The 20,474-nt window shown below is 41.6% G+C and overlaps 1 protein-coding gene across 2 annotated transcripts in view; it reads right to left on the bottom strand.

Moving 5' to 3' along the window:
- Positions 1 to 3,359: 3,359 nt before the first annotated feature.
- Positions 3,360 to 20,474, bottom strand: part of CDIN1 (CDAN1 interacting nuclease 1) — a 222,430-nt gene continuing 205,315 nt past the window's right edge. The window contains exons 11-12 of one of the 2 annotated variants that reach the window (XM_053306357.1): positions 9,652 to 9,771; positions 6,051 to 6,138 (exon numbers count right to left, since the gene is read on the bottom strand). In XM_053306357.1, the coding sequence (XP_053162332.1) occupies positions 9,672 to 9,771 (100 nt within the window). In that variant the 3' untranslated portion in view covers positions 6,051 to 6,138; positions 9,652 to 9,671. Of the gene's footprint in view, positions 6,139 to 9,651; positions 9,772 to 20,474 lie in introns of both variants that reach the window. The other variant, XM_053306348.1, reaches the window with a different exon arrangement.

The following is a 20,474-nucleotide window of genomic DNA, read 5'->3' as shown; positions in this document are numbered from 1 at the left end:
TTGAAAGACAACTATTACAGCCAAGTAAACAGAAACCAAGAAAGCTAACTGGAAACAACAATATGTAGAGGCTATTTTCACGGTCATGCAAAATCAGGCTAAGGGAGCCTAGCCCGATTTTGCATGACAGTGAGAACCACCAGGCTAGCAGCCGAGCCTGGTCTCACGAAAGCGGGTCACCCGCTTAAGTAGCCCTCCCCTAAGCCCAGGTTAGTGGAGCGAGCGCTCCGCTAACCTGGGCTTTCTGATCGTGAGTTGCTGCGGTGCGGCTCCGTGCTGCGGCAACTCACGAATAGACCCCTGATCGAGAGGCTGAAAAGCAGCCTCCTGGCTCGGGGATCTCTCCAGCATGCCCTGCACGCTTGCGCAGGACATGTTGGAGCTTCCGGGGGCCGCGCGGCCCCCTATCCTCCCAGCCCCTGCCACTTCGGCCGCCTGGAGCAGACTGCTTGCTTGTGTGCGGTAAGAGTGGGCTAAGCCCGCTCTGCCCGCAAACCCCATCCAGGCTCTTCTCACCGATCATGAGAAGAGCCTCATAGTGTGGATGATTAAGTATAGAGGAACAAAATTGGTCAAACAAGTCTATACTGCAAATAAACTTCCCTGAGTAAAAAGAAGTGGTGATTCGCTTATATTTAGCAGGGGGAGAGCAACTGCTCCAGCTGGCCTGCTCGCCGCTTCTCCTCCCCACCTCTCGTCCGTTCTCCTGGCCAGCAGTTTATTTCTGCCCGCCCCCATTGCTATTCGGCAGCTGCTTGCGAACTTTTGCGAGAGCTGTCATGGATGGGATTAGCGACGGGTATGCCTTAGAGAAATGTATGTAAAGAAGATTGATGCGTGAAATTTAGCCTCTGCTTACTAGTCACCTTAAGGGCCACAGAGGGGAAATGCTTGACTAACAAGCAGAAGGTTGCCGATTAGAATCTCTGCACCTATATCAGGGCAGCAGTGGTATAGGAAGATGCTGAAAGGCATCATCTCATACTGCACAGGAGGAGGCAATGGTAAACCCCTCCTGTATTCTACCAAAGAAAACCACAGGGCTCTGTGGACGCCAGGAGTCTAAATCAACTTGATGGCACACTTTACCTTTTTACTCCTGATTCTTGGGTTCTTTGCCTCTCAGTGTTCTTGTCAGGTCTTATTGCTGCAGCACTGCCACAACTGGCAGAATTGCTATCAGGCTCAGATTTCTGAACCTAGTAACCCTCTGCTCCCTTAGCTTCCCCACCCATAGTCCCAAACCCATGCCTGTCCACTTAATTTCTGTGAAACATACACAGAATTTTCACCAGTTTCTAGGCCTTGTGGTTTCTTATTGGTTATTGGTGAAGCTTCTTACTGACTTCTTAATTCTTCTGTTCCATGTTTCTGCCAAACATGGTTCCTCAGGTCCTGCTTTTCAGGCCAAAGCTTGCTTGTCTCACATTCTACAGTTCTCTTGATTTCTGATCACTCTCTCTAGCAGGGTTGCTCCATGTTTCAGGGGGTACTCAGCAAACTGGCCTCTGTGGGCATCCTCCTATCTGGGTGGTCCTGAGACTAATCCCAGCACTACCACATGAAGCCTGTGGGCACAAAGGTGGTTCAAGGATCAGCAGCGGGCTCTTTGGAGGAGCCTTTGCACCTTCTCAACAGTGCCAACCCCTGTTGTCAGTCTTGCCCCCAAATAGTAATATCTGCCCCTTCCCAAGCATATAGTCCCACCTGACCTTAATTATGCTCTGCCCTGGGCTGCATTGTGGTGTATTTTTGAAGTGAAAGCAAAATCATGTTGCAGAGTAGACTCTTCTTTATAGCAGAATTTGTTCCAGGAAAAGAAATATAGTAGTTCTGCATATAGACAATTACATCTCTAAAAGTTATAATATGGAGAAATATACATACTTGCTTAAGATAATTTAGGGAGGGAGATAATTTTGTAATACACTGATTGAGTTGGGAATTTGATGTGCAAATGGAGTATTCCCACAAGGGCTTCCCCACACTCACCTCAATGGCATGATTATATGATCACAGTAGCCTAAAAACAGGTCTATGATATTTCTGCCTTTGGCGGTTATCTATGCACCATAGGCCACTTTTTTGGGAATTACTGCCCGATGTCATGACTAATGCTGTGCCCTATTTAAAAAACAGTGCACGCAGCACTAGCCCCTGTGCTTCTGAAGTGTAGGAGCTCTGGCACAAGAACACAACTATTTTTGAATTCGCCCTGTGCTCCTGCTGTACTCTGTTACAGCAGAAACACATCCCTGGCTAGGATATCAGGCAATGTTCTAATATTCTCTGAGAGCAATCTTGGCCCTGTTAAGAGCAAAGGGAATATAGTAGTGGACTACCATTGAATTACAATTGCTGAGGCAAAGGAATGAAGAGAGCACCATTGTGGTCTACTGGACAGTGCTAGATTTGAGACAGAGAGACCCGAGCAGAAATATACCTGCTCAGGCATGAGACTTGCTTGGAATATCACCTGTCAGTCCCTTTCCTATCATTTATTTAGTCTTAACTCTATCTCCCTCTCCTTTTTGTATTGTTAGAAATAATATTCTTTTTTCCAGAATAGCAAAAAAGCAATTAACTCGGCCTCTGGCAACTGAGAACGAGCACATGTGTGTCCATGTCTCATTATTGATGAACTAGGGATTTTTGTTTTGTTTTTGTTTACCTCCATATTGAACTCATTCTGCACAACTGCGGCAATGTCTATGGCTTGAGGAAAGGCCTTTTTACAGTGTTTGTAAGAGCAGATGCTTGGTAAGTCTATATATGCCAGTGAGAACATTACTCAGTTTTATGCACACTTCTGTTTTCTTGCTTGGCATAATTCATTAGCACACTCTGCAGAATACTCTCTCCATAAAACTGGATTTGGCTGTAATATTAAGGTTCTAATGACGAGCATTGTAAAACAAAAATAAATGCAGTTTTAAAGAACCCTTACATTTGATGTTTATATTTGTTAAAGAATATTTATACTAATTATCATTTTGCAGCACAAAAGATCAGCACTACTATTTTTAATTCCTTTCATATGCAATTATATCGATATTTAAAATCATTCTGGTGATGGTAAGTCAGTAGAACTAGAATTAATACAGCTCAACGGCATGCCTTTAGTCATAGTTTCAGAATATTTGTAATACCATTTCTTAGAAATGACGAAACAAAAATCCAAAACTTTGACTTTAAATACCAATATTGCTTTAAATACCAATATTGCCTCCCAACCTGTTATGTCACAGCCTTATGGAAGGGTATAAATACCACAATGCGAGCACCTCATTTATTTATCTTTCCCTAACATAAATTTAATGTAAAATCCAAACAAAACAGAGACTAGATGGGGCTTTAGCAAGATTTTCAACATCTGTGCAGATAAATTTAATTTATTTAAAAGTCAGAGAGAAAGAGAAGTAACAGGCTATCTTAAGATGCTGTGGCAGATTATTTCACACAGCACGGTGCAGCTGTACCACCTCAAGCAAATACCACTTTGCCCATGAACCCTTTTCCATTTCGACAATCCTCCTTTTCAGTCTTGCACTAGAATAATGCTGCATTACTTGTTTCATTTTCACCCCCTTCAAGGTTTTAATGCATGCTAGGCAGTAACAACCTGAATACTACTTCTGAGTACTACCAGTAAGTTACACATTATAGATTTCTTCTCCCATCTTTTATGCGCAAACCTGTGAGTCTGTCGCAATATGTTAAACAGGTGAACATAAATGAGTTACAGCTGCTTGCAATAAGGTCTTGCTGAAAGTTTAATCTTTCAAAGAAACACATTTCGAAACTGCAGGGTGATCTTTGTCAAGTAGGTAAACCATCGTGTAAGACAGGGGTTCTTAACCTGTGGTACTCCAGATGTTGCCGAACTACAATTTATTGTGTTTGGGAATGATGGGAGTTGTATTTCAGCAATATCTGGAGTACCACAGGTTAAGAACCTTTGGTCTAGGAGTAGCATGGAGGTTCCTCTACTGCATTTGGACATGCTGGGTTAATGATAGCTATTTCTTTTCATTCAATAATTAAATTAAATAATGAAATATAGTGGGGGTGGGGAGGAAAATCCAACAATGGGACAGAAAACAGCATCTTCTCTTGCTGAGATGGGTGTTTAAAAAGTATGATTAGACAGGTTTTACAATGCTGGTGATCAATATGGAAGATCAAATTAATGTATAATATAAATGTGGGTAGGACTGAATTTTTGAAGGGGTGGGAACAGGGTGATAGCCTTTCAAAAGAGGGGTATTAAAAGGAGTTGCAAAAGCAGGATTTCTTGTGGGGGCCATCAGTGACAGTGAAATAAATATCAGATCATTGTCAAGTACTTGCTGAATGAAGAACCTAGGAAGTTGCCTAATACTGAGTTGGAGTATCTAGCTCATTATTGTCTACATCAGGGCTGCACAACTTCAGTCCTCTTACAGATGCTGGACTACAATCCCCAAGATTCCTGAATACTGCCCACTGTAGCTGGGGATGATGGGAATTGTAGTCCAAAACCAGCTGGTTGGCTGAAGCTGTGCAGCCCTGGTCTACACTGACTGGGAGTGGCTCTTTAGGATTTCAGACAGTGGACCTTCCTGCAGATGCCAGGGATTGAACTTGGAATTTTCCACATCCAAAACATGGGCTTTTCTACTGATCTATGACCCCCAACACAGGATTAGGAGATCATAAGAGACATCAGTTTTGGATTGCTACATCCTGTTTGGGGTGTACATTTTTCTTACTCTAGTTTAATTGCTTTCTATGTTTGTGAGCATCACCAATAGCTGCAGCATTCATATCTTTGTGTAATGTATCACTGAACAGTTATGCAGCTACTTCCAACAAGCATGTCGTCCAAAGAAATTATTTGCTTTAATGTTGCTCCTTAATACACAAATAGGCAACCTTGACTCTTCCACTGTTGTTGAACTACAATTCCCATCATCCCCAGCCACAATAAATTTTGGCTGGGGAAGCTGGGAGTTGTAGTTCAACAACAGTGGGAGAGTCAAGGTTGCCTACCCTGCCTTAATATCTGCAACAAACACTTCTACAAACCACACAGATATCTGTACATATAAAAGAGGTGCAGAAGCTGCATTGGTCACTTTAAAGCACGCCTGCGGTGCTTCAGAAGGCGAGGTGCTGTGTGCCTACTATGCATTGCAAAAATACTCCTATCATTCCCAGTGGGCGTACCATCACAACTGCATCTACACAGTGCTTAGTAGGCACAAAGCAGTCCTACCTTTGCAAGCAGTGCTGGCATCTCTCTCTCTCTCATTCAGGACTATGGATTGCTGTGTGGTATGTAAGCCAATATTAAAATGTCTTAAAGCTTAATATCTGTAAAGAAAACAGTTCTGAGTTTTTGCTTTTAACAACACAGAATAAGGCACCTCCTATTCCAGTTATTAAACTTACGTTAAAAAAATCTAATCTGCCTGGCTTTGTGTCACAAAAGCTAGGAAGTTTAGAGTTAAAACAACATTACTAGATGACATTATTTTATACCCCTCCATGAGCTGAACTAGCTGGCTAGTGGGTACAATATGAGCATTAAGTGGAGCGAGATTTTTAACAATTACTAGAAAAAAAGGTTGTGTGTGGCAGAAGACATTTTTTAAAGGTGACTTCATAACAGGGAGGAAAACTGAACACCACACCTTTTAGCCTCCACATTTCTTCTTTTGTTCAAAGTGCAAGGAGAAGCCATCCGGAAGGAAGAAAGATTACGGCTATCTATAAACTGTTCGACAGAGACAGAAATGCTGATAATGTTTGGGCTGTGTCTGTATTTTTTGGCTGCTTGCATCAGCAGAGGGTTGAAGTAAAACAGAAACCCTTGATGTGTTTGTCTAAAGTAGTAGTAGTGTGATCCCGGGCAGTGAGAGTTCAACTGAAGTTCAGGGCAGATGCTGCCAGTAGTTTATACTGCAGGAAAGTAAAATTGCTTCCGGATTCGCCTTTTCCTCTCAACGTTTCTTCCACCCTCGCTGCTCAGCCATGCTGTCTCAGAGAGTAACTATGTCTGTAGGGAAGGAGTCTTTGAGCAGGATACCACGATTGCGATGACAATCTAACTCCTCAATAAATCCATACCAATAGATAACTAGTCCAGGGCCAAATCTACATAAAAGACAAAAGAGCAACCACAAATAAGAAATATATAAAACATATTTGCAAGATGAGTATCATCATATGTGGCTATGAACAATTCCCATTAATTTGGCAGGTTAGGTAATGAAAATGTAGCAACACATTTTATAGAAGTTTAAATCTTAAGGTTAACTCTACATTTCATCCCAAGGCTGTGTTTCATAGTTTAGCTTTATGTTATAAGTTATACAAAAGTCCATAAACAGTTTTTTGCTTTTTTGCATAATCAATAATAATGAACTGGTAAGAGTTTTTCACTGTAATCATCATTAAACAATAGTTAAGTTTAAAGAATGCCCTATATTTATCTTTCAGACTTGGTATTTCAGGATTTTAAAAAATAAGGTTTTAAAAAACAGAGGTGATGTCGGATTTCAGCAATGTGAAAAACAGTGATTATCATTATTTGAAGTAAAACCTTTATGATAAGAGATTACACAAGGAGCTATCAAGGCAAAGTATAGTTTATCAGAAGTTTTTATTCTAAGAGTCTACAATCTGTGCCTCAGGAATTCCTCTGATATTACTAAGACAGACTGATCCCCACTAGGCAATCTCAGGAAGTAGCCCCATGGCCTATTTTACCTATCAGGAAGTTCAGAACCTCAGGCTGGGTTCATAAAGAAGTAATCACTATCAATCATTGTGTACAGCGATATGTTTTGCACATCAGTTTCACGTTTTTCCTACTGAGAGCACTTAATTAAAGGGAAGCACTACTTTTGGTGTAGTGTTGCAAGAATTTTACAGTGAAATCATAAATTATGAATGCCGGGTTAGTAAAAGGATGTCTAAAAACAGAACAGCCTTCTATAGTCTAACATTACGGCAGGCTGTACAACATGAGGCCAAAAAGCTCTTTCTTTCTGTGATTTATTGTATAGAGTAGTGAACTTGCCAAAAACAACAGTACAGGATGAGCTGTTAAGAGACCGTATGTACAAGTTGAATGGAATGTCATGTAATGGTTTGCACACAAAGCTGTACTCAGCATTCACACCAACATGGTAGCCAGCTTTTGTTAATGTTTTAATTATAAGGCAAATATCTCAAGAGAGCCATAATAATTTAAATGCCCACTAAGTCGATAATGCACACACTCAAAACTGTGGGCAATGCCAGGCTGGCTTCATTAGGATGGGTTCTTTCCAACACCAATGTGGAAGATGTTTCCACGAATATGAAATGCATAGTGAACAGATATCAAAAGGGACAAAAACCCAGCAGAATTGCTTGACTATTTTGATTGGACAGAATACCTTTCCTATATTTTGGTCCCTTGATTTTGCTCTCCATGGCATTCAGCACTGCTTTCAGCAGCAACAGAAACAGTTGCTGCATGTAGCTTAGACATCACATCTCATTCAAAAACCTGCATTATTTTAGAATGGAAGGTGCTATGCTGTAGATTCAACTTTGCTAAATAATTTTTTGAAAATTTTCATTGGCAGTAGGGCCAGATGGTGGTTGGTTTTCAAGGAACAATCATCTTCACTTCCACTTGCACTTCAAGTATTTTGGCAGCTTCAAACACCTGAGATTTTATGTAGCAGAAAATAACTGCTTTGGAATGTATGTTGATCCAGTTCTCATCCAGCAGATATGGAGGAATGCTCATTTGGTGTAAAACCTCTAAGTGTAGTTTGCGACAAACAATCTCAGCCGGCATGGACAGGGAATAGCAAGGTGTTTTGGGCGCACCCCCTTGATGACTATTTTTGGTCCATTCACAGATCACTCTGGGCTGGTTCAGAGGATATGTTTGCTGGCCCCTCTGTATCATGTGAGGGAGGAGCGTATATCTCCACCTCACCTGGTGTGCTATGCCACAGTTAAATAGCTGCATGGTAGTAGGGTTCGTCTGAACTGCCCCTCAATGTCCAACAGCAACATTACTTTGAAGTCATATTTAATATGCACACTGTAGAGGTTCAGATGAATCAACTCCTACATGGTTGTGTGCCTTCTTCACATGAGGTGGAAGAGTTGGCAGATGTACTGTGTGAACCTACCCTGTTTTTTCCTTAAGATGCTGTGTACTACTGTATTTACCTGAATAGAAGACTAAAAATTTAAGATGACTCCCTTAAAAAATAGAGGTTAAATAAAGGTTATACCTGCATTTATTTGAAATGAACAGGACTCTGAATTTAAGATAAAAAAACTTGGAAAAGAAATAGTCTTGGATTCAGGTAAATACAGTATAAGGTCATGCACACGACCGTGATCGCTGGTGGGTTCACTCTGTTGCTCACCATGGCAGCACACAAGCAGTGTTACGGCGAACAACAGAGCAGGGAGCTGGGGAGGAGGTCCTCTGGCATTCCTCAACGTACTGTGTCAGGAGTGTGGTGCATTGAGGGATCCTGTCTGAGCCGGGCACACCTGCCGCCCGGCTCTGTGTATGCTTGGGCTGTGTGCAGCTCAAGCATACATATGACCCTGGCTTTCTTAATCCTGGCTAAAGGCCAGGGTAAAAAGTCAGGCTGGGTGGGAAGGGAGCACAGGGATTGGGCTCAATCCCAGCACTGCACACGAGCATCCTAACCCAGGCTGGGCTACCCTAGTCTGGGTTAGCCTCCTCACGTGAATAGGCATCGTATCTTCCAAGATAACATTGCTAAAATTTACATGATCCTTTATCCCATGGTAAAAGAGAAGTGGATTAAGAGCACCAGATCTTGCCAGAAGTTTTGAACTTGGTCAATTCACTTCAACATCTGATTCACTGTTTGCATGCAGAAACAAATTAAAGGCATAGGTGAGCATTGAGGTCATTATCCCAGGATAACTGAACAGGCAAACAGTCTGCATGAAGCAACATCTTGCTTAATACTGCTGTGAGTTAAGCACACTTTCCATCACTCCCAGTAATAGGGTGTAATGTCCCATCATAATCTGGCCCCTGGCTTTTTAAATCAAACAAACCAAAAACAAAACATGAGTCATGCTTGGTCATACAGAATAAGTATTTTCTTTGATGGACTTAAAAAACATAGAGCACAATCCATTCCAGTCCAGAGCAGGAATAACTTGCAGAACAGTTAGGGAGGAGAGAATGCAAAGATAGGTATATGGGGGGGGGGGTTGCATATAATTCCCCATTTTGAGCAATGGGCAGCTTGCAGCAATGTCTGCACACAGCTGCAGAGTGGGGAGGAAAGAGAAGGTTCTCATGGTTGCAACTGCACCCGTGAATAGTGATGGTAACGTGTATGGATTGTGTCCATACTGTGCAAGTACATTCTGCATCAATCTGTATATGATTCAGAAGCTAGAATATTTCATTACAGAACTTGCACAATGCAATATATTTGCTTTGGTGGACAATCCAGGACTAAATTGCATTGCTGTTCCATAGAGATAACTAATGCAAATGGATTTAAAAACAGCTTCCATCAAATTCTCAGTAGTTCCACAAAGTGCCAGAAAATTATTTTAGCACATTGGCTGGCTTAGAATACCAGTTCTGATAAGACACACCCTGTTTATTACTGAGTCAACTAGAGGTCTGGTGTTCTGTAGGTCAATGACATGATTCCTTCAAATCTGGACAGGTTGCTTCTCTTCATAATACTGAGGCATTCTTTGAAAACGATGTCTCTGTAAACAAAAGGTAGCATATATGCAACACCAGTACAAACCCTATTTCAATTCATTGTTCAGAAATACTTAAGTGTAGTACTTAAAACCAAAATTAACTTGTTGGCACATTTAGCATTTGGCACTGACTATCAGGAACTCCTGCTGCTAAGCACTAATTTCTCTCTCATTAGCTCGCAGAGTCGGAAAATCACAAACAATGCCAGTAGTTAATTATTGCTGCCTTAATTTGAAAAGTCATTTAACCTTTTTTCCCCCTTTTGTGTCAAGGGGGAAGCAGTAAAGAGGTCAAAGATAGAAGCAAGAAGAACCACCCTTTTAAAATGGAGACGCGCCACCATTTTTCATAGATGCGATATGTGAAGAATCCAACTCAGGGCTCTAAATTATAGAGTAAGAGCAGAAACTTATTTATAGATTAATGATACTGTTTAACAAATTGGTGACTAACCTTCCTTTTGTGATTGTTTTAAAGAAAGTTAGGTTTATAAATGCCAAGAACTGAAAATGCTACATCTATTGCGCATTGTGATAAAGTAAATGGGGACAACCCTGGAGTGCTGTGAAGCAACCTTGGAATAGAATGCAGTCAAGACAAGAAGCTATAGCTCAGTGACGGAGCCCTTTCTTTGTGTGCAGAAGGTTCCAGATGCAGAGGCCCTAGACACGATCTGTGTGAGGAGCCTTACCGGGTTCTGCGAGGAGAGCGGGCTTAGCCTGCTCTCCCTGCAGACGAACCCCAGGTTAGCCCTTGGCAGCCGGATTGGCTGCCCACATGACTACCAGCTCCGTTATGGAGCTGGCAGGGGTGGAGGAGATCGGGGGCTGCCTGGCCCCCGGAAGTCCCAGGATGCCACACCTGGGGAGACCCCCAAGGCTGGGAAGCTTGTTGTAGCCTCCTGGTCGGGGGTCTACTCGTGTGTCACCATAGCGTGGAGCCGCATCGCGGTGGCACACAATCAACTGAATGGGGTTAGCAGAGCGTTTGCTCCGCTAACCTTGTTTAAAGAGAGGGTTGTTTTGTGGGGTTGCTGCCGGGAGCCATGTGGTTCCCATGGCAGCACATGATCAGGAGGAATTGGGCTAGACTCCTTTAGCCTGGTTCCTCCTGGTCGTGAGAATAGCCTCATTGTCTCTATCATCTCCAAGCAGGGATGGGAACACCCCTACCCCCGATCTGACATTCTGGTGTGAGTCTCTGCCAGTCAGTGTAGACAATACTGAGCTAGATGGACCTGATCGGACTTAGTAGAAGGCAGTTTCCTATACACACTGTTTTTTTTAAAAAAATAATTAATTATCAATAATTATCCCATAAGATTGATGGAAGTGAAAGTCCATGGAGGACTGGTGGTTTTCCAAACAACTAGCCTTAATCCAGAGTTGAACCCTTTCTCTACTAAACCATCTTTTCCCACTAAATTGCTGTTTGAAACTTTTACCTAACTTATTGCTCTGCTCATCCTTCCTAGTGCCACATTAGGTGCAACAATTACAAAAGCAGAAACACAAATTGTAATGAGGGGTGTAGGAGTATCAAACTCAATTGTATTGGTGGATCAAACTCTCTACCCGGAGGATAGGAGGCTTCACCCTATAGTTTTCATCAAAAATGTTCAGTTTTGATGGGGGATGCACAATAGTAGGGTCAGCAATTAATTACTAGATACACTTGTTACTATCCAGTCTAATTGTGCCACCCTAAACCCCTTCACCAATAACACTGCAGGCTGCAAAGTCAGATTTCTCCTCCAGAGTCTACGAAGCCCTTGCAGCTTCCAGATCCTCACATTCCAAACCCCATTTCCACATGCCATTGCTTGTCTTCCAAAATCTTTGTACATAGAAGGAAAGCTCCCACCTAATGCTGCAAGCTTGGAGATGGCACAAAGCTGAAGGGAGGAAAAGAGTTAACATCTTATATAACAGAACCAAGATGCAATCCAATTTGGCTCAAATATTGGGCCAAAAGCAAAGCAACCGAGTTCAACAGAGACAATGAGCTGGGTCTCATGATCCGTGAGACCCGGTTCTGCAGGGTGAGCAGGGAGGGAGCCCTGGGCGGCCGTATCGGCCGCCCACACAATTGCCGGCTCCATGACGGAGCCAGCAGGGGCTGGGGAGCCCGGGGGCCGCACAGCCCCCTCAAGCCCCAGTGTGCCCTGCGCATACTGGGGAAATCCCCGAGCCGGGAGGCTGCTTTTAAGCCTCCTGGCCGGCGGTCTACTCATGAGTAGGTGTGGCGCGAAGCCGCACTGTGGCTACTCACGATTCTAAAAACCAAGTTTGTGGAGCGCTCGCTCGGCAAACCTGGTTTTTTTTAACCAGGGGTTCCCGAGTGGGTTACCTGCTCTGGAACCACCAGGCTTGGCTACGAGCCTGGTGGTTCTCACGTATAGCAAAAATCGGGCTAGGCTCTCCTAGCCTGATTTTTGCTAATTGTGTGAATGGCCCCAATGTAAAGTCCTGCAATTAGATAATGAAGATTGAATACACAATTACCGGATGGGGGAGGCCTTTCTTGGCAGGAGTACATGCAAAAGGAAACCAGGTGTTTTAGTGGACAATAAGTTGAACATGAGCTTGCAGTGAGATAAAGCTGCTAAAAATGTGAATACAATCTTAGGCTGCTTTAATGGGGTAATAGTGTCCAGATCATGAGAAGTAATTAATCTTACTTAGACATTATGATGTATGAGTGTACAGATATCCATACACTTGTACATTTTGTGTGTGTGAATGACTGTATTTAAAAGTCCTTTAAAAGTCCTTTTAATAAATTTAATAAAAGTTCATTTAAAAGTCAATGTGGGTACCGGTCCTTTAAATAAATGGTACAGATATGAAGTGTATAGCTGTACCTGTGTTCAACATAACATGTGAATAATTGTACCTGTATACATTGTATACTCATATGAGTGTTGAACGTAATCTCTGAAGAGGGCTCTTGTTCCACTCTAAGCTGCACAACGGGTGCCTGAGGAACAACGCCTTTGCACTCTCTTCCCAGAGGGCACACATGGTCTGGCACCAAAGATTTATTTATTTTTATTGGTTTTTATTAAGAATTTGGTACTGTTTTCCCCATTTAGTCTCCTGCTGTTTTTAGTTGTATTGTGATTTGATGTTTCTGTTCTTTTAACTGTGAATGGCCCTGGAAACCTGATCAGAGCTGAATGGTGAGATATTAAATGTTAAAAATAATACAATAAATAAGTTCCTAACTAATCATAGCTCTCTGTGGTGTGCACCTCCATTCATAGATTTGAAATGCCGGCATATCTATCTCTAAGTAAAGCATCTGTAAAGGATTGCGACATCATAGGAATGGAAGGACAAAGACTGAAAATCCCTTAGCACATTAAGAGTATTAGGCGATATTAGAAATCCTTGCATTTTTACTCTTTTCCTTGAAATGAATATAGGTATGCTTAAAAGATCTGTCAGTACACTCCCCAAGACAGGCCAGAATTTTGGTTGAGATAAATCAGCCTTGCTCCATTAACTTTCCTTCAGATACACCAAATGACTTTAGAATTCTATGTTTTGTGCCTAAGGTCTTATGTTTGTGAAACAAGCACTGATTTACTCTATTTAATAATTAAATTTGCTGTATGGTTTTCAAGAGTACCATTCTCACTCCAAAATACATGAATTGCAGCTTCCATACCAGAGATTATGGGTATAAATAAACATGAGCATTCAGAGTCAAACTGTGATACTTTCACATTAAAAGGGGCATTTTCAAACTCTGGACATGGTTGAGAGGTGACTATTTTTCATAATCTTCTTTATAATCTTGTAGTCCATTTCCTAAACCAATCACAAGGCAGCCTATAACTCAAAAAGATATTACCTTCAAGGCATCATACAGATTTATACTTTTTTGGCCAGACTTTTCAAAATGGGGTAGAAGGCCAGAAGGGTACATGGGAATCACTAGAATCCTTATACTTAGTAAAGGAAAAATAATAGGTTGATATGTATTTTTTCCATAAATCTACTGAATAGCCTAATGCACCAGAGGCTGCACACACCACTTAAAAAATAATGAATACTCTTGTATTATATAACATATTCTTTTAAAAACAAAAAAAGGACTGGCAAAGTTTTCAAGTATAGTTCCCAAAGAGTAGTGCTATATATATATATAGCTTAAGAGCTATATTGAAGTACAAACCGGCTAAAATATGTTTTACTGGAGTACTAGTAGCTTATGGATTTCACTGGCTAGAGAGTCAAGTCTTCCAGAATCAATCTAGTACATCACTGTAACTAGATATTGACCAGGATGAAAAAAAAGTGCACAACTAGTGCCACCTGAGCAAAGAGGTGTCTTTTAAAGTGACGATTCTCTTATATTTAGCAGGGACAGAGCAACGGCCCCCTATCCAACTACAGCACAGCATTGCTCCAGTGGTTGTCTACTTTATGTTTTTTTTAGATTAGGAGTCCTTTAGAACAAGAAACCATGGTATTTATTTTACTATGCCAACTGCATTGAGAACTTTGTTGTTGTTGAAAAGTGATATATAAATATTATTATTGATAATGCAATAATAGTCCTGCATGTGTTTCTCAATAGCTTCCCCTCATACCAATGGCAAATGACTTTTGGAACTGAGGGGGCTTTCAAAAGCAGTTTGTGATGCCTGCCTGCTGCCAGGGGTGTAGAGGTTTGGAGTGGTCTCTGAGACAAGAAGTGAAGATTGAACGCCGACCCAACTGCCTTCCTCTGCTGACCGTGTCTTTGCTGCAGAAGAATGTTTTTGAAAAACAAGATATTCCCAGCATGCTGTTTCTTTCACCCTTATGTAAATAGTATCACATGCTTCCCCATGCAGGAAAACACACACACTCTCTCTGACTCCCTCCACCGGGGGGGGGGGGGAGAGAGAGAGAGAGAGAGAGAGGACATATATACCACCTGAAGAGGGTTTGTCTTGCTTGAAGCGGAATCCTTTGATTAGGACCCAACAGCATGCCCATGAGTCAGGGAGGTAGGAGGGGGAGAGCCAAGAGTGCGGCGCCTCCCAGCTAGCAGGTCTGTCTCCCTCAGCGGCCCTAGGACATCTGTCTCCTCCCCACTCTTGCTTGTTCAATTATAGCTATGCCCAGGTCTGCTGCTCAAAAAGGGTACTTCCAAACCTTGGCTTATTCCACTATAAACATTGATTGTGATGGGGCATTTCGTGCAATATCCAGAGGATGTTCTCCAGATTCTGTGCCTTTCTTGCATGATGTGTGTGAAATACCAGTTTCTTTTCAGGCCACTCTTTTTATGACTATACAGTGCTAGGGGAAGAAAAATGTAGACAAACTATAGTATAAATCTGATGGGAGTTCAGCATAGGTGGTTGTGTTTGGGAAGCTGGATTTCCGACACATCTCCCTTCTGCACCTGTCGACTTTGTAAATGATCTGGTTGTTGCTCTTTGTAGGTGCCCACCACCCCCGCTTTAAATAGAGACCAATACATTAATTTAAAATAAAAATAAAGGCCTGTTCCGATTCATGTTTGCTCAGATGTAAGCTTTACCACGTTAAAATAACTCCTTCTCAAGAAGGGAGGGGAAAGTGGAGGGAAGAGAATTATGAATTATTGGATACAACTAAGCTTTTTAAAAAAACCATTAACTATCAACTGGTTTTTAAAAAACTTTAAGGAAAGAAGCCTTTTCCCCACCCCCTCTCTGTGCCCCTAAACATTATTGATGTTCTTTATTCAGTGTTACATAGAACCAAGAGCCACTCCAAGCCACATCAAAGAAGCATTAGAAAAATTGTTCTTTTTTGAGTGCTCCAAACAGGGTGGTTTAAATGGCGAACAATCAAGCCTTAAAGTTTTAATGAACAGAGGTTCACACACCTATCTGCCCACATCCCAGTTCCTGAATTTGTTCCAGTTTATCAATGTCCTTCTCATAATGCAGTATCCCGTGTTCAAAACTAGCCTGACAGACAAATAAAAGGAACGATCCATTCAGAGCTACACAGATGGAAGGGGATCTTCATAGGGTGCAGTTGAACTCCTTAAGCCCCCTTCCCCATCAATTGTTGATGGGAAATGCAACATATTTCTGTCAACCAGAGGCTTATTCAAAGATTCAGTAGACTCCTTCGTATGGCCACTTGAGCAGGTTATTTGTAGCCTGTTCTCCCACATCCCACCTTACTTGTATCAGTTTGTAGGGATGTGCACAAAACTGGTTTGCCCGGTTTGGTTCAAATTCAAACCAGGTTTGAACCAGGAGGGGGTGGTTCTGTTTTGGTTTTGCTTGAACCTCCCCCTGGTTCGGTTCGAATTTGAACCGTTTCGAACCATTCGGACATCCAAAAATGGGTAGGGTGGTAGCTGGCACCCAGGGGTACCTGCCACCCAAACCCCAAAGCAATTGGACACTCGTACAATTTTTTTTAATGAATTTTTGAAAATTATTTTTATTTTTTTCTCATAGGGTATAATGGGACTCGAACCAGCCCATTATTCCCTATTGTGGAGCACCCATGGGTGCCAACAACCATGCAAACCCTGAAGCAATCGGACACCCCTATGATTTTTTATGAATATTTGAAATATTTTTAATTATTTTTCTCATAGGGTATAATGGGACCCGAACCAGTCCATATCCCCTATTGTGGAGCACCTAGGGGTACAAAAGTGGGGTGGGTGGTAGGCACTCAGGGGTGCCTACCATCCACAAAACCCCAATACAATCGGACACTCCTCTGATTATTGGTGAATTTTAAAATTATTTTGGAATTCCTCATAGAGAATAATGAGGATTGCAGCAAATGTATAGCTTCATGTTGGGGAGAAAGGGGTGTCCTAGAGTGGGGTGGTAGTTCCCAAGGTGGTCAAGGAAGCTATCAGAATTATTTGAAAGGAATGGGGCAAAAGGCTGATTTTTAAGTGATTTTTGAAGTTTGTGTGTCTTTAAGCAATAGCAATAGCAATAGCACTTACATTTATATACCGCTCTATAGCCGAAGCTCTCTAAGTGGTTTACAATGATTTAAGGTTAGCAATGAGAGTGGATTCATGGTTTGTCATTGAAAATCTGATATGCTACCGAAGAATTTACACTCAGAACACTTGGGAAACAACAAAACCCAGTACCCCATGGGTTAGCAACCCATGGGAGTGGTTGGCACCCTCGCTCTGGGCCACCCCAGCATCCCCAAGTGCAGTTATGGGGCTGCTGAAACCTTCATTCTTCCCTAAGGAGAAAAACCTTAAAGCCACTTGTGAGGTGCTGGGGTGGCCCAGAGTGAGTGGTGGTCTAGTGCAAAGAGGTTGCTAACCCATGGGGTACTGTTGTTTCTGAAGTGTTCTGAGTGTAGTTTCTTTGGTAGCATATCAGATTTTTATAGTTCCCTCTATAATTGTTTGCACTGGGACCAAACACCAAGCAGTGAAACTGTGTGACCTGTCTTTGTTATTACAGCTATTCATCCACACATTTGTGTAGATAAGTATATCGAATCTCAGCATTAAACAAGTCTCTATGTACCTAAATGCCTGTGGTATAATACAAGGGATTTTTTAAAAGGAATAATAGTGAAACCCAAATTAATTGTAACCTCACATCCTATTCACTCAGTAATGCAGTCCATACATCATGAAACATCAACGCAGATTTTGCAAAATTCTTCATCTATCTATCTATCTGTCTATCTACATTTATATCCCACTGTTCCTCCAAGGATCCCAGAGCAGTGTACATGGTTATGTTTGTTCTCATAACAACCCTGTGAGTTAGGTTAGGCTGAGAGATATGCGACTGGCCCAGAGTCACCCAGTTAGTTTCATGGTTGAATGGGGATTTGAACTCAGGTCTCCCCAGTCCTAGTCCAACACTCTAACACCACTGTGCCACACTGGCTCTGACTTAAAAGATTTACTAATCTTTTAAGTGGTGATGGTGAAAACGCGATTAGTTAAAGGGAGCTATGTAAGGATTATTCCCTCTACTTCTTGTATAACAAAACAAAATTCATGTCAAGAGCGAATTTACCTTTAAAGAAGATTCTGCAAAACTGCTCATTTTGTGAGTTATATAGAAGGAAATCATGCTCTCTTCTACAAAGCTCTTCCCCATTCTGTATTTTCACCCCAAATCCCTCATGTCTACTGACCTAGTGAAGAAAAAGCCCTCTTTTGTCTAATTTGTCCAAGCTCCAAACTATATATATATCATCACTGAGAAGAGTAAGGAGCAAATGTCTAGTTAAGACTAACTGACTGACTTGAAAGGAATGCCAGGCTGCAACCTGCTAGGGTGACAGAAAACATGAGACAAGCTGTTGAGTAAGGTTAAATTGAGGTTCAGGCAGCCAAAGTGCTGGTCAACTCATCTTGCCATTAGGTGATTAATAGTTGTTTATTTTTAGGGCTTGAACTAACAGGCCATCCTGGGGGCAGTGCAAGATGATATCTGAATAATCTCTGTCTGCCTTGTGCCAGCAGAACCCCTTTCATTTTGTGCAGCTGTTGATCTGGCTGAAATCTTTGCCAGAGTGGCGATGTGCCAAACACAGAATCTCTCCTACTACCTGGGTCATATACTTTGTCACACATCAAAAGTTTTGTCTGATTTTGAGACAGGATGCGTGGGCCTTAATAACAAATATTAATTTGGAGCGTGGACCAAAAACAGCACTGGCTGCAAGCTCCCTTTCTTGAATCTGACTCTTCCTTTAGCCAGAGGAAGCATTCCCCCTGCTGGTCCTGCATGGTTGATTTTAATATGAGTTCATTATACCCCCCCCCCCCCCACACACACATTCAACAAGTTACAGAACTTGGAACTGCCACATTAGTTTAAAATGTTTATTTACAATTGAACACTTTTTTTAACCATTTAAAAATGCCTATTCAGTCTACTGATATAGAATAGCTCCTTCTTGTAAAACCAGAATTCTGTCATTCTGCTTCAGAAGCAATTAATAATTAGTCTTTTTGCTGGGAAATAATGCGAATTAGGACATTTTCACTCCGGGCTTTGCAATCACAGTACCCAAGTCACTAACAAAATGTAGCAGCATCTTATTAAGATTGCAAGAGAATTCTCCGAGAGATGGACAATTCAAGACCCAGGCAACAAGATATAGAGCTTTTTACCAGAAAAACTCAGTATGAATTCCATCCAGATTGATTGTAACAGCTATTACTGACAGATTAGAGCTCACTAGCTTGAACAGTAGTTGGCTGAGTTGGAGTTCATAGTTCAAGTAACACGAGGCACCTGAATTTCAAACAAGTGGATTTGAATCTGTCCCACCAGGTAAAGGGCATTGGTAAAGGAAGAAGAGCTCCACATGCTGTATATATTATATGGATAAATAGGACTCCCATTTCTAAACCTGTCAGTCTTAGATTTTTCACCTGCTCTACTTTCACATTTACATTTTTAAAGGATATTTAAAAAGCATGCCTAATAGATTAAGCATTATTTTTAACTAAGTTCAAAGAGAAGGGGGGGAAACCCTGCAGCTTTGCTCATGCTACCTGATTTCACTATGGCAACAGAAGAAAAATGGTAAATTCAAGAGATTAAAAGACCTATAATTCCAGTTGAAGGAGTAAAAGTAAGAATCAGAATTCATTTGTAATTTCAGGTAATTTACACCACCTCCAAACTATTCTTTAATTTTAAGAATCTCAGTTTCCAAGGATGGAAGCTCATAGAATATTATAAAACATATGGAGGTTTATTGATTAGACATTGTTTTCCCTTTAAAGTACTTATTTGCTCCTGTTCAACACTACAAGTATTAGTTGCATGCAAATTTATGCAAATATTGCTGTAAAGAGGCTTTTGCTTTTAAATACAGGTTTCAGTAAAATACTCATCTGCAGAGGACCATTATCCTAGGAATGATAGATTTTTGGATTCTTTCTTGGTTTATTTATTTTTCAAATTTGTAGACTACCCCAAACTTCTATCTCTGGGCGGTTTACAACATCATAAAGCAAATTAAAACAACAACAACAACAAAATGAAAACCTTAAAACCATTTAAAATCACAGTTGAGTTAAAAAGCTTGGGTGAAAAAACAAGTCTTTAGTGCAGCGGGGAAATGACTTGCCCAGCAAGCAAGAGGCTGCTGGTTCAAATCCCTGCTGGTATGTCTACCAGAATATGGGAAACTCCTATATTGGGCAGCAGCAATATAGGAAGGTGAGATGATAGGCATTATCTCATACTGTGCAGGAGGAGGCAATGGTAAACCCCTCCTGTATTCTACCAAAAGAAAAACACAGGGCTCAGTGGGCGCCAGGAGTCGAAACTGACTTGAGGGCACAACTTTACCTTTAGGGACTTTTAAAAAGTTGTCAGGTTGCACAATTTCAAACGACTGAAACTTGCCATATCATCATGTGATGGTCAGGTAGCACTACTTTAGCATGTCATGTCATTCTTGGGGAAATTAGCTGGCTGGTTGGGCTACAGAGAATGCTGTGCTATTGCTGAACTAAAAATAGAACTATGAAGTAAAAATGGTAGCTGGACTAAGGAAACATGACCACTTCTCACAAAGCACTGGTGGTGCTGCTCTGCAGACTAGTGCAGCTCGGCTGTTTGCATAGGGGGAGTCCATTTTTTTTGTTTATCTCCCCTTCCCAGAAAGCACTCCCTGCAACCTAGAGGCAGGTCCTTGAGGGCTGCATGATCCTCAGGGACCTATGTCTGGACCAC

This window comes from Hemicordylus capensis, chromosome 1, assembly GCF_027244095.1.
Source record: "Hemicordylus capensis ecotype Gifberg chromosome 1, rHemCap1.1.pri, whole genome shotgun sequence".
Classification (NCBI taxonomy): domain Eukaryota; kingdom Metazoa; phylum Chordata; class Lepidosauria; order Squamata; family Cordylidae; genus Hemicordylus; species Hemicordylus capensis.
The sequence above is the reverse complement of the archived record's forward strand: the minus strand, read 5'-3'. Positions and strand labels throughout refer to the sequence as shown.